Raw genomic sequence first — 13,603 nt, forward strand, 5'->3', positions numbered from 1 at the left:
TCTTTATTTCTCAATTAAACATACATATTTCATTCTAAGATAACCTGCCTGAAGATTATGAGTGAACATACAGGCAAAGATATTTATACTCCAAACAAGCCCACAGTTTAGCTTAAGTATCCAAATGTCTCTTTAATCATCATAGGAAACATTCTTAAGAAGAGCTTGAATTTATTTCTTATGGGAAGGATAACTATCTGTGACCTAGTGAGATGGATCAGAAGTGACTCCCTCCATTTCTGGAAAGGTACACTCAGCCAATACAGCCAAGAGCAAATAAGAGGTCTGTCATCAGATCCTGGCTCTCTCTCTCTCTGGCAGAGGTATTTAACCTTTCTGGGCTTCAGGTTCCTCACCAACAGAGAGTTAACAGTTACACCTCAGAATTACTGCTAGAACTAAATGACATGCTGGGTGTAAACAAATGCCCGGCACATAGAAAATGCTTGATAAATAGTAAATATTATCAGTTCTTGGTATAAGTTCTCTCATGTAAGCCACAGTCGTCTCCCTTACCCCACAACCACCTAGATGCAAATGCAAGGAAAGCACACACTATAGACTAGTGCCTGCTCTCTGGGGGGAGGGAGTGTGTGTCCAATCACGATTTCAAATCACAGCTGACTGTGCATTAAGTTAGGAAAGAACTCGACAAAGTGTCACAGTTGATTTAATCTGAAGAATATTACAGGCTCTCTGTCTTCAGATATAAATTATTTATAACGTTACAGAACAAGCAGCGGATTCAACAATTTAAAAACTAAGCAAATCTACAAGGTATTAATTTCTGGCAACAGTCTTCCCAATCTGTGTTTTTTAATTTTAATTTTTTTTTAAAAAGTCATCCCTGCCCTCCTTTCAGTAGACGTGCACCATGCCATAGAGGAATGTCCAAAAGAGGACATAGGTAATGAGGCCTATGAAATATTTGTTCCACCTTCTTCCCGCTTTGAGAATGAGCAGCAGCGAGAGCAGGAGCGAGGCCAGCAGGTAGAAGATGAAGCCGTAGAGGCCCAGGATGCCGGCCGTGGCCCCCGACAGCGCTGACACCGGGGTCCGGCAGTAGTCCAGGACGCACCGCAGCCTCGCTGATGACCGGCCGCCCTTCGCAGCCTCGGGGGCTCAGCCTCGGCGGCGTCGGCACCGAACAACGCGGAGCTGGAGCGCGGCGGCAGATACCGTCCCTCGGCTTTACCTCAAGCGGGCAAGGAGACAGATTCCCAAAGTGCCGTCTTGGGCTGGAGGCTGTTGGGAGGGCCTCTTTTTCTTTTTTTAGGTTCTTTTAAAAAAAATTTTTTTTACCAGCAACTTCCATGATTGTAAACAATATCCCATGGTAATTCCCTCCCTCCCCCCACTTTCCCCTTTGAAACTCCACTCTCCATCATATCCCCTCCCCATCTCAATCAGTCTCCTTTATTTTGATGTCATGATCTTTTCCTCCCATTATGATGGTCTTGTGTAGGTAGTGTCAGGCACTGTGAGGTCATGGATATCCAGGCCATTTTGTGTCTGGAGGGAGCACATTGTAAGGAGTTCTACCCTTCCTTTGGCTCTTACATTCTTTCCGCCACCTCTTCTGCATTAGACCCTGAGCCTTGGAAGGTGTGATAGAGATATTGCAGTGCTGAGCACTCCTGTCACTTCTTCCCTGCACCATGATGCCTTCTGAGTCACCCCAAGGTCACTGCCATCTGAAAAGAGAAGATTCTCTACCAAAAGTGAGAGTAGTATTAATATAAGGGTGTGAACATTAAGAGAAGTGCTTACTGGGCAGTTTGATGAGCATAGTATATACATTTATCCAGACAGCAGCAGATGTTACACCCCTAGGACTCATGACTACCCCTGTATTAGGTTTTCAGTATCATGGATGTATTTCCTCCCATGGAGCGGGCCTCCAGTCCAATTAGAGCGCAGTTGGTTTCCACCATGACAGACGTGCCACCATTGTACCTGTTGGCTCATTTGGCCTGGCTGGCCAATTATAAGGCTTGAGGAGTCCACTGTTGAGTATCTTCCACAGGGCTACTTTTGAGTGGAGGAACAGACAATAAATTGTATTCCTACAGATACTCTCCTACTACTTCCCATTTGAGGGCGTGAAAATGAGTGATAATTGGATCACAGACTTTTTTTCTCATTGGGATTTTTTTTTTTTTTTTTTTGAGATTGGTAGAGTCTCGCTGTAATGCCATAGACAGTTTATAAATTAAACTGGTAGAGAATCATTAGATTACATCATTAACACAGAGACAGAAAACACCCTTTTAAAGTTTGCATAAGGGAACATTCTACTGTCATTGTTTCTTTTTTTTTGTGTATATAAAATTATAGCATATGGCCTGTATTCTTGGTGGCATATGCATTTAATCCCAGCATTCAGGAGGCAGAGGTAGGAGGGCCACTGTGAGTTCAAGGCCACCCTGAGACTACATGGTGAATTCCAGGTCAGCCTGGACCAGAGTGAGACCCTACCTCGAAAAACCAAAAAGAAAGAAAAGAAAACTCCATTTTAGGCTGGGGATGGAGTTCAGTGGGAGAGCCCTTGACTAGTGCACAGCAGGTCCCGGATTCATTCCTCAGGACTGGAAAGTAAAACAACAAAACTCTGTTATATAAGTGCTGGTATACTTGTGGGTTCCAGAAGGAGTGAGCTAGGTATTTAAGTGGGTATGTGAAAGTCATGGTCTTATTACTGGGCTCTTAACCACAATGCTTAACCACTTTGCTTAGGCAAAGAGATCTGACAACGAGGAGGGAAGGATTTCCCAGACAATATTTTCTGATGACCCTCACTGATACGTCCTTAGTGCAAAAAGTGAAGCAAGCTAGAAATTCACTGGGAATGTTCACAGGTATTTTCCAAAAGCTTATTAGCAGCATGCTTACAGTAGCAACAATTTCAGAAACAAGGAAGCAGAACAACTTTTGTTGCAATTAGGGGAAGGGCTGAGTCTGCACAAGGTCAGCCGCTTCTCAGTGAATACTGGGTTTCAGAAATAATGTCTTACAGTGGGGGGGGAGATGCCCAGCATTCTGCATAATGCCACACCAGTGAAAACCACACCAAGCCAGGCTTCCTACCGACAGAGCTATGCTAAGGTCCATCTGAAAAGTGCACAAATCTACTGGAGGGAAAATGCTCTGGGGTGAGGTGAACTTGATGACTTCCTGTGTGGGCAGGACAGGGAATTTAGTTGCATTTCGTTTCTTTAAAAGTGAATATGTGGGGGCTGGAGAGATGGCTCAGCAGTTAAGGTGCTTGCCTGCAAAGCTTAACAACCCAGGTTCAGTCCCCAGTATCCACATAAACCCAGATGCAGAAAGTGGTGCATGTTTCTGGAGTTTGTTTGCAGTGACTGGAGGCCCATATTCTCATCTTCTCTCCCTCCCTCCCTCTGTGTGTGTGTGTCTGTCTCTATGCTTGAAAATTATTTATTTGTTTGTTTCTTTTTTCTTTTTTTTTTTTTTTTTTGGTTTTTCAAGGTAGGGTCTCACTCTAGCCCAGGCTAACCTGGAATTCACTATGTAGTCTCAGGGTAGCCTCGAACTCACGGCAATCCTCCTACCTCTGCCTCCCGAGTGCTGGGATTAAAGGCATGTGCCACCATGCCCAGCTAAAATATTGTTTATAAAAGACGAAACAAAAAAGCAAACACAAAATGCGTATGCTATAGGCAAACAGTAAAAGAACAAAGAAGCTGGGTGGAGTGTTGCACACCTGTGATCCCAACACTTAGGAGGTTGAGAAGGAGTTAAAGGCCAGTCTCAAACAAATTTGAGGCCAGGTATGTATGGGCATGTCAAAAAATTTGAAGCCAGCCTGGTCCACACAAGACCCTATCTCAAAAAAAGGAAGGGTCAATGAGTGGATAATGAAGATGTGGCACATTTATACAATGGAGTTCTACTCAGCGGTAAAGAAAAATGAAGTTATGAAATTTGCAGAAAAATGGATGGATCTGGAAAGGATTATACTAAGTGAGGTAGCCCAGGCCCAGAAAGCCAAGTGCCACATGTTCTCTCTCATATGTGGATCCTAGCTACAGATGACTGGGCTTCTGCGTGAGAATGAAAATACTTAGTAGCAGAGGCCAGTAAGTTAAAAAGGAGACATAAAGGGTAGAGAAAGGAAGGGAGGAGGGTACTTAATAGGTTGGTATTGTATATATGTAAGTACAATGATTGAGATGGGGAGGTAATATGATGGAGAATGGAATTTCAAAGGTGAAAGTGTGTGGGGGGAGAGGGAGGGCATTACCATGGGATATTTTTTTATAATCATGGAAAATGTTAATAAAAATTAAAAAATAAATAAATAAAGGAAGGGGGAGGGGAGGGGAGGCTGGGGAGATGGCTCAGCAGCAAAAGGTACTTGTAAGCCCACATTCAATTCTGGCATTAGTTTGCAGCAGCAAGAAACCCTGACATGCCCATATACACATATGTGCAGATAAATAAGAAATTAAAAGAAAAAAACCTCTGATAACCCATTGGTATAAATGATCACTGTTAACAATCTGCAGAGGGGGAACTTGGTTTTTTTCTTGCGTTACTGGTAGATTCTAATGAAATGAAACAAAACCTCTGGTGGGTTAAGCTGTGGTCTGAAGTGACTTCGTGCTTGACAGTTAACCATCTCTCCAGGGATTGCACAACGGCATTGCTTGTTTAGGAGTCTCAAAAGCCTCTGTAGAAAGAGCTTTGGGCAGCAGAGAACCTAGGGGTTTCTCAGGCCCCACCTTGGTTACTTATGTTTGTAAGTTGGCACCCTCTATTATTATTTCAATACTGGTGATGAAACAGTTTATTTTACTCAGGGGCCACACATAGTGTTAGTGCCACCTGACTGCCCAGCATCTATGGGACACACTCGAGCTCCAGGTGACAGGGTCGCAATAATGTTTGTGGTCTTGGGGTCAAGCCGAGTCCGTGTGTGCATCCCCTGATCTAACACCCGCTGCCTGTCAGGCCCTGAGTTGAGGACTTTTCCCTGCTTCTTCACCCTTCACCCATCCTCAGCTCTTTGAGCAGAGCCTTGTTGTCGCCCTCACATGAGGGGTGAGGCATTGGAGGCACCGAGAGAGAAGTGAAGTTTGCAACCAGGCTTCAGACTTAGCTCTGCCCAACCTGAGCGCACGTGCAATGCCACACGAGCAGCCCCTGTGAGTCAGACACAAGTGTGTAAATACTTAAGAAACGATTACGCTAACTAACTAAATATTTGAAATCAGAAGGGAGGAACCATGATTGTGTTGCTCCTAGCACCAAGCACTGTTCTTGGCACGGAGTCCGTACTCAGTAAATACTTAATGCCTTCGTGAGTGATCGCAGATTACTGAACTGTCGGCTGTTTTGCACTGAAGGAGTCAGGGAAACGGCCACTGTTGGGAACTCAGTGTTTTCACTCAAAGGGCAGACAATGCAAGTAATGCAAGTATTTGAGAGTTTACATGAGCAGAACTTGGGAACCGGGGAGGAAGTGGAGAAATTGGCCAGGATTATAGCAAGATAGGTGGCTGCCAACTGTTAAGCACATGAACAAATTGAAACCCCACCTTTCTGGCAGAGGTTCCATCCTGGGAGTGGTGCAGATCCATGAATACAAAAACCAAGCCGGGCGTGGTGGCACACGCCTTTAATCCCAGCACTCGGGAGGCAGGGGTAGGAGGATCACCGTGAGTTCGAGGCCACCCTGAGACTCCATAGTGAATTACAGGTCAGCCTGAGCTAGTGAGACCCTACCTCGAAAAACCAAAAAAAAAAAAAAAATTCTCAAAAACCATTGAGTGAGGGGTGGGACCGAAGAGGGGAGGAACGGGGTCAGGTGCCATGATGTCTCTGAAAAGGCTAGGGAGGTGGCTTCCCTCAGCCTTTATCCCAAATGAATCAGAAGTTCTGAATGCTGGGTGAAGTGTGGCTGTGTACGGCATTCGTGTTTGTTTTGAACTCCATCGCGTCTTGCGGTACATATAATGGCACCTGTTTTCCTCTGACTTGTTATGTCATTGCCACTTCAGAATCAAATGCAGGGCTGGGGATGTAACAGCACAGAGTGCTTGCCACCTATGCACAAGGCCCTGGGTTCAGTTCCACCTGGGGGGAGGTGCGCAGGGAGGGGGTAGTGGGGGAAAAGAGAACTGGGAAATAGGGTGGTCCAAGAATGTGAGTTTCTTAAGAAACATACTTCATTCTTTCTTGCATCAAAACTTTCAAAACTTGAACTGAATTCTTTCCATAATGTGTCCTGCTTCCTTAAACTTCCTTAAACTGAAGTTATTTAAACTTTTTTTTTTTTAAGTTTTTTTGTTTATTTAGAGTGATAGACAGAAAGAGGCAGAGAGAGAGAGTGGGCACACCAGGGCTTCCAACCACTGTAAACAAACTCCAGATGCGTGCGCCTCCTTGTGTATCTGGTTTACGTGGGTCCTGGGGAATCGAGCCTTGAACCGGGGTCCTTAGGCTTCACAGTAAGCGCTTAATCACTAAGCCATCTCTCCAGCCCCCCCGACTTAAACTTTTTATTGGAGCCCTTGGGCAGATTGTTACTACTGGGATGTGGGGGCAGTGGCTTGAATAGTCTGTCCTGCTTTGCTGAGGCCTCCAACTCCAAGGTCCAGCTGCTCTGCCCACAGCCCAGATCCTGTGTCCTCCTCCTCGTTTGGCCTTCCTCTCCCGTCCTACCACCATCACCACTGCTCCATCCAGGCCTCCATTTGCGGTTTCAGTTCTGTAGCCTGTAGGAGCTGGGACACAGGTGATGTGAGGCCGGAAGGATCATGTTGCCCTCTAGCAGCCATTCTGAGTTCTCAGGTTGGTCAGCCTGACCACAGAAATGTTTTTCAAGGCATTGGCTAACAGTAGCACCCTTATAGTGGGGGTACTTGTCCTAAAATATGTGTTCTTTTCTTTTGTTTTTTCGAGGTAGGGTCTTACTCTAGCTCAGGCTGACCTGGAATTCACTATGTAGTCTCAGGGTGGCCTCAAACTCACAGCGATCCTCCTACCTCTGCCTCCCAAATGCTGGGATTAAAGATGTGTGCCACGTCTGGCTTGTATTTTTCTTTCTTTTTTTTGTTCATTTTTATTTATTTATTTATTTGAGAGTGACAGAGAGAGAGAGAGAGAGAGAGAGAGAGAAAGAGGCAGATAGAGAGAATGGGCACACCAGGGCCTTCTGCTACTGCAAATGAACTCCAGACGCATGCGCCCCCTTGTGCATCTAGCTAACATGGATCCTGGGGAATCAAGCCTCGAACCGGGGTCCTTAGGCTTCACTTAACCGCTGAACCATCTCTCCAGCCCCACGTCCAGCTTTTAAAACGTGTTCTTAATGTGGCTAAACACACCCACATTGTGGAATGTCTCTGGAACAAATCCAAGCTAAACTCTCACACGTGATAAAGAGCCTTGCCATCCTCACGCCAATCATAGCTGCAGCAAATGTGATTCCAGGCACATAGCTGGGGGAATCACAGGCCCTTCTCTCTCCTCACCACGTTCTGCAGCCACATGGGCCCTTCGAGTTGCCCTGTGGCTCTTCCTGCTGCCAACCCCAGGCCTCTCTTCAAGGTGCCATCTGAGCCTTTGGCCTTCAAGCACCATACCCTGTGTGCTCCACTCTCAGTTTGCTTGTTTCCTGTTCCCTCTTCTTCATGAATTTAGCTCTGAGGTGCTTGCTAGCAAAGCCAAAGGACCCAGGTTCAACTCCCCAGGACCCACATAAGCCAGATGCACAAGGCGGCTAATGCTTCTGGAGCTCATTTGCAGTGGCTAGAGGCCCTAGCATACCCATTCTCTCTCTCTGTCTCTCCCTCTCTCCCCCTCTTTCTCTTTCTCAAATGAATAATTGATTATTCAAAAAAAGAAAGAAAGAAACTGCGAAGAAAGTGTGAGCTGGGAAGGACCGCTGCCCCTAGCCAGGAAGACTGAATCTAGCCTATTACATAAATCAGACCTGGCTTGCGGCCAGAAGGCTTTGAAAACTTGGCCTGGACTCTGTCTTGGTGGTTTTGAAAGCAAGGTTTTGTGAGAACTATCCACCACTGGCCAGGCAAGAAATAGGAACCCTAAGCCCAAGGAGGTTTTCTTCGCTCACCAGCCAAGTTGAAAGGGAAGACTCATTGAGAAGAATGACATAGCAAATTCAGGCCTGGACCACAGGGCAGAGCGTGAGCCTGTGGCTCTAGCCAGGCTGACCCATTGCTCTCCCTGGCTTCCTTCCTTCCTTTGCAAACTACTCACAATGATAATGACGAGAACATTAAATAAAAATTTTTTTTTCAGGTAGGGTGTCTCTCTAGCCCAGACTGACCTGGAATTGACTATGTACTCTCAGGGTGGTCTTGAATTCATGGTGATCCTCCTACCTCTGCCTCCTGAGTGCTGGGATTAGAGATATGCGCCCTCCCCCACGCTCAGCAAGAACTTTTTTAGGACAAACTAATTTTTTATGGTGACATCCAGGGAACGGTACAGTAGAGAAAGAATTGGCAGACCAGCTTGTGCTCCTAAGAGGGTCACCCGGTCTAACATAATGGCTGGTGATATTCTGTCGCCAGGTCCTGGCCTAGGAACTGCACGCCTGTTACCGCACCGAATCATCACAGGCCCCACAGCTATTGGATGGAGCATCTGGGAATGATTTGTTAGAGTCCCAATGAGGGAGGGCTCTATCACTGCTGCGTGACCTTGAACCCGTGGCCAGCACTTGACCCCCTCTGCCCCAGTGGCAGAGGATCATTCATTTCAAGGTTTGCTGGAAAAGACCCCAGTGTTCACAAGCAAGTGTTCACAGTTCCCGTGACATGCAGGTTGCTGAGGGGATATTAGGAGGCCAAGAGCCCTGAGCCTGCGTCATCAGGTGAAGAGGAAGCTGGGCTGCACGTTGTCCCTCTGTGTCACCAAGCCCTCCTCCCCATTAGCAGGGTCCTCACACCGCATGGCAGAGGCCATTTGCAGTCTAGGTTCAGAGGTCTCTGGGCTTTGAGCTTGAGCTCTCGCGGTTACACCCGTGACCCTCACTGGGAATGGCACCGGTTTAGGATTAACGTGACAATTAAAGATGAATGCCAGTAAATATGATGTCACATGACCATAGCTCCAGTGATCTGGTTGATGTTTACACACACTCCTGCAAGACACTGCCACGTGCAGCTGTGCACTGAGGCAAGAGTGGCATAGGGACTGTGCAGACATGCCAGGTTTGCTGACCAGGAAAAGAAAATGGAAAATGACAGCTCTAGAGTGAAAGAATCTTTGTCACACAACTATATGGATAAGCAATGGATTAAGACATAAAAATATTCCCTTCTGGCTGAACATGGTGGCGCATGCCTTTAATCCCAGCACTTGGGAGGCAGAGGTAGGAGGATCACCGTGAGTTGGAGGCCACCCTGAAACTACATAGTGAATTCCAGGTCAGCCTTAGCTAGAGTGAGACCCTGTCTGAGAAAAGAAAAGAAATCATAATACCAAGTTTGGGGGGTGATGTGTTACATAGCAGTAGATAATGAGCCCACTAGGGACAGTCTGTTCAATTTACAAAGAAACTAAGGCACTGCAGGGTCAGGTGACGGACTTAGAAGACAGACGAACATTCCAGCTTGGACATCTCCAGTTTTGTGCGTTTAACCTCGGGTTGAACTATGGCACTCTGTGGCCAATCCCCAGTTCCTGTTTGTTCTTTCACTGGTGGTCAGTACTGGGTTGGAATCTGGTCCTGAGAACTTTCCCCTTCTCTTTGTAGATCTTCATAAATAATGAATGGCATGATGCCGTCAGCAAGAAGACGTTTCCTACCGTCAATCCATCCACAGGAGAGGTCATCTGTCAGGTGGCCGAAGGGAACAAGGTAAGAACTCGGGACTTACTTCAGGGTAGTGTTGCCTTGGGATTTATTTTCGTTTTCCGTGAAATAGGGTCTTAAGTCTATAGACTAGGCTGGTCTTGAACTTGAGAGCTTACCAGCTCTGCCTTTTTTGAGGTAGGATTTCACTCTAGCCCAGACTGACCTGGAATTCACTCTGTGGTCTCAGGGTGGCCCCAAACTCATGGCGATCCTCCTACCTCTGCCTCCCAAGTGCTGGGATTAAAGGTACGTGTCACCACGCCAGCTTCCTTCCATGTTTTTGTTTGGTGTATTATATCATAACTTTAAAATGCCAGTTAGAGCTGGAGAGATGGTTCAGTAGTTAAGGCAAAGCCTAACAATCCAGGTTTGATTCTCCAGTATCCACATAAAGCCAGGTGCACAAATTGGTGCATGCATCTGGAGTTTGCCTGCAGCAGCTGGAGGGCCTGACACCCTCTTCTCAGTCTCTCTCCTTTTTATCTCTGTGCTTGCAAGTAAATAAATAAATAAATTCAAGAATGCTCCATGCCTTGTGACAGACATTAAAACATTCATGTATAAGACGTTGTTTTCTGAAAACGACTGAGTGTTTATGCCAGGGTCTGATGGTATACATGTTTACTAGAAATGAAAACTCTTATCTAGTCCAGATCATGCCTCACTGTGTGGAAGGTACAGGAGAGGGAAGCGGGTTTGGCCTGTTTGTTGGCGAGCCCTATCCGCTGGGAAGGAACCTTTCCTTCTGCAGGCCGTGCTCTGTCAGGAGGCAGGGAGACATGGTCCATTGGTCCATTTCTAAGTATTGACCCTCGGGGCCTCTCCCTTCAAAACAGGAGGGATTGTTTTTTAATTATTTTTAATTAATTTTATTTATGGGGGGGGTCACACCAGGGCCTCAGTTGCTGCAGATGAACTCCTGGCCTAAGTGGGAATTGAACCTATGTCTTTTGGCTTTGCAGGCAAGCACCTTAACTGCTAAGCTATCTCTTTAGAGCTTTTTTTTTTTTTTTTTTTTTTTTGGTTTTGCCCTGAATTTACAGCAATTTGGGATTAAAGGCGTGTACCACATGCCCAGCAGGAGGGTTTTTAAACATGAAAACACACGAGTAGAATCTGTGATGATTCTCTGTTCTACCATTCCTCTTGGCGAGGTGTGTGGTTCAGTCCTGCACCTAAGCTAAGCTGGAGGATTCTTTGAGGATGCTTTCCTGAGCTGGCCTGAACTGGTGGCCTTGTGGTATACTTAGCAGTGGGTGGGCGGTATTTTAACCAGTGGACGTTTTGCAGGAAGATGTGGACAAGGCAGTGAAGGCTGCCCGCACGGCCTTCCAGCTTGGCTCGCCTTGGCGCCGCATGGATGCCTCTGACCGGGGCCGGCTGCTGTACCGCCTGGCTGACCTGATTGAGCGGGACCGGACCTACCTAGCGGTGAGTTCAGCCCTCTGGCCTTCACACACCCAAAGGGCCTCACCGCATCCTCTGAACATCCAGGGGCTATGCTGCTGGCAGGTGGCTCATCAGAATGGTACTGGAGGAAACATTTTTTTAAAAATTATTTATTTTATTGATTTGAGAGAGAGAAAGATGAAGAGAGAAAAAGAGGCATGCCATGCTAGGGCCTTCAGCCACTGCAAATGGACTCCAGACAGATGTGCCACCTTGTATATCTGGCTTACATGGGTCCTGAGGAATTGGACCCGGGCCCTTTGGCTTTGCAAGCTAGCACCTTAACTGCTAAGCCATTCCTCCAGCCCTAGAGGAAACATTTTTGGGGTGCATGCCTCACCAACCAGAGGAGCCTCTTAGTGTATGCTCTGAGGCAATGGATGTGGCCAAACACAAAGGAGACTATGGAGAGGGAGAGAAATTCTGTTGGAGAAGCCTCCCAGGAGAGACGCCCCCCCCCCCCCACCCAGGGTTGGTCACTTCCCTCTGGGTTCCTTGGCATGGTGGGTCCTCACCCTGGCAGAGGCAGAAGAAACTGGAGTCACAGCGAACCTGTCATTATATCATGGCACTGTACTCTTTAGCCTTGGGTGTATCCTTAAGATAAAAGTCCTCATCACACAAGTCATGTTGCCCTGTGCCCCCATTATCAGAGCCCTGCCTAATGGCCTTCCTTTAGTTTCTTGATAGCCACGCCTCTTGGAGCACCAGGACCTTTGCCTATGCGTCCTCTCTGGCCCAGTGTGCCACCCCTGATTGCCATTTGTGCTGTTCCCATGCTGAGCTGCCGCCTGCCCGTCCTTTAGGTGTTAGTCTTAGGTGCCAGCTGGGCAGACTGATCTTCCTAGCACTTTTTAAGAACAATATTTTATTTGCTAGCGGAGGGAGGGGGGGTTGTGGAGAGAGGGTGAGAGAATGAGAATAAGAGAGAGGGAAAGGGTGTGCCAGGGCCTCCAGCCACTGCAAACAAACTCCAGACACATGTGCCACTTTGTGTGTATGTAGCTTTATGTGGGTATTGGGGAATTGAATCCAGCTGTCAGGCTTGTAAGCAAGCACCTTTAACCAGCCCCTTTCTAGCACTTTAAAAAGATATATTTGAAAAGCCGGGTGTGGTGGTGCACGCCTTTAATCCCATTACTTGGGAGGCAGAGGAGAGGTAGGAGGATTGCCATGAGTTCAAGGCCAGGCTGAGACTACATAGTGAATTCCAGGGCAGCCTGAGCTAGAGTGAGACCCTACCTCGAAAAACAACAAACAAACCACACACACATATATATAACTAGAGCAAGGCCCTACTTTGAAAAAACAAAAAAAAAAAAAAAAAAAGGGTGTGGTGGCACATGTGTTTAATCCCAGCATTTGGGAGACAAGAGGCAGGAGGATCACTGTGAGTTCAAGACCAGCCTGAGATGAATTCCAGGTCAGCTTGGGCTAAAGCAAAACCCTATCTTAAAAAACAAAACAAGAGCCGGGCATGGTAGCACATGCATTTCATCCCAGCACTCGGGGAGGCAGGATCACCATGAGTTCAAGGCCACCCTCAGACTACAAAGTGAATTCCAGGTCAGCCTGAGCTAGAGTGAGACTCTACCTTGAAAAACAAAACAAAACAAAACAAAACAAAACAAAAGGTTTTAGGCTGGATATTGTTGTACATGCCTTTAATCCTAGCACTCTGGTCCAGGCTGACCTGGAATTAACTGTGTAGTCTCAGGGTGGCCTTGAACTCACAGTGATCCTCCTACCTCTACCTCCTAAGTGTTGGAATTAAAGGCATGTGCCACCATACCCGAATAATTCTATTACTTTATTTTTTTTAAATTTATTATTTGAGAGTGACAGAGAAAGAGGCAGAGAGAGAGGGAGACAATGGTGCGCCAGGGCTTCTAGGCACTGCAAACGAACTCCAGATGTGTGCGCCCCCTTGTGCATCTGGCTAACGTGGGTCCTGGGAAATTGAGCCTCGAACCGGGGTCCTTAGGCTTCACAGGCAAGCATTTAACTGCTAAGCCATCTCTCCAGCCCTCATTCTAGTACTTTTAATATGCACAATGGATGATTTGTGGCACTGTTTACGGTTTTTTTAATAGCATGTTTTTATTTCATTTATTTATTTATTTATTTACTGGAAAGATAGAAATAGGCAGGGGGGAGAGGGAGGGAGAGAGAGAGAGAGACAATAGGCATACCAGGACCTCCATCTAGTGCAAACAAACTCCAGATATGTGTGCCTTCTTGTGCATCTGGCTTACGTGGGTCATGGGGAATTGGACCTGCGTCCTTTGGCTTTGCAGGCAA

At 46.7% G+C, this 13,603-nt stretch overlaps 1 protein-coding gene and 1 pseudogene across 1 annotated transcript in view; one reads left to right on the plus strand and one right to left on the minus strand.

The window, feature by feature from the left end:
• Aldh2 (aldehyde dehydrogenase 2 family member) overlaps window positions 1-13,603 on the plus strand; it is a 37,820-nt gene that overhangs the window by 6,552 nt on the left and 17,665 nt on the right. Inside the window, exons 2-3 of the mRNA XM_004670976.2 lie at window positions 9,752-9,856; window positions 11,144-11,284. Coding sequence (XP_004671033.2) covers window positions 9,752-9,856; window positions 11,144-11,284 — 246 coding nt within the window. The remainder of the gene's footprint in view (window positions 1-9,751; window positions 9,857-11,143; window positions 11,285-13,603) is intronic.
• On the minus strand, window positions 702-7,517 carry LOC123454166 (annotated as a pseudogene).

The sequence above is a fragment of the Jaculus jaculus genome, chromosome 13 (genome assembly GCF_020740685.1).
Source record: "Jaculus jaculus isolate mJacJac1 chromosome 13, mJacJac1.mat.Y.cur, whole genome shotgun sequence".
Taxonomy (NCBI): Eukaryota; Metazoa; Chordata; class Mammalia; order Rodentia; family Dipodidae; genus Jaculus; species Jaculus jaculus.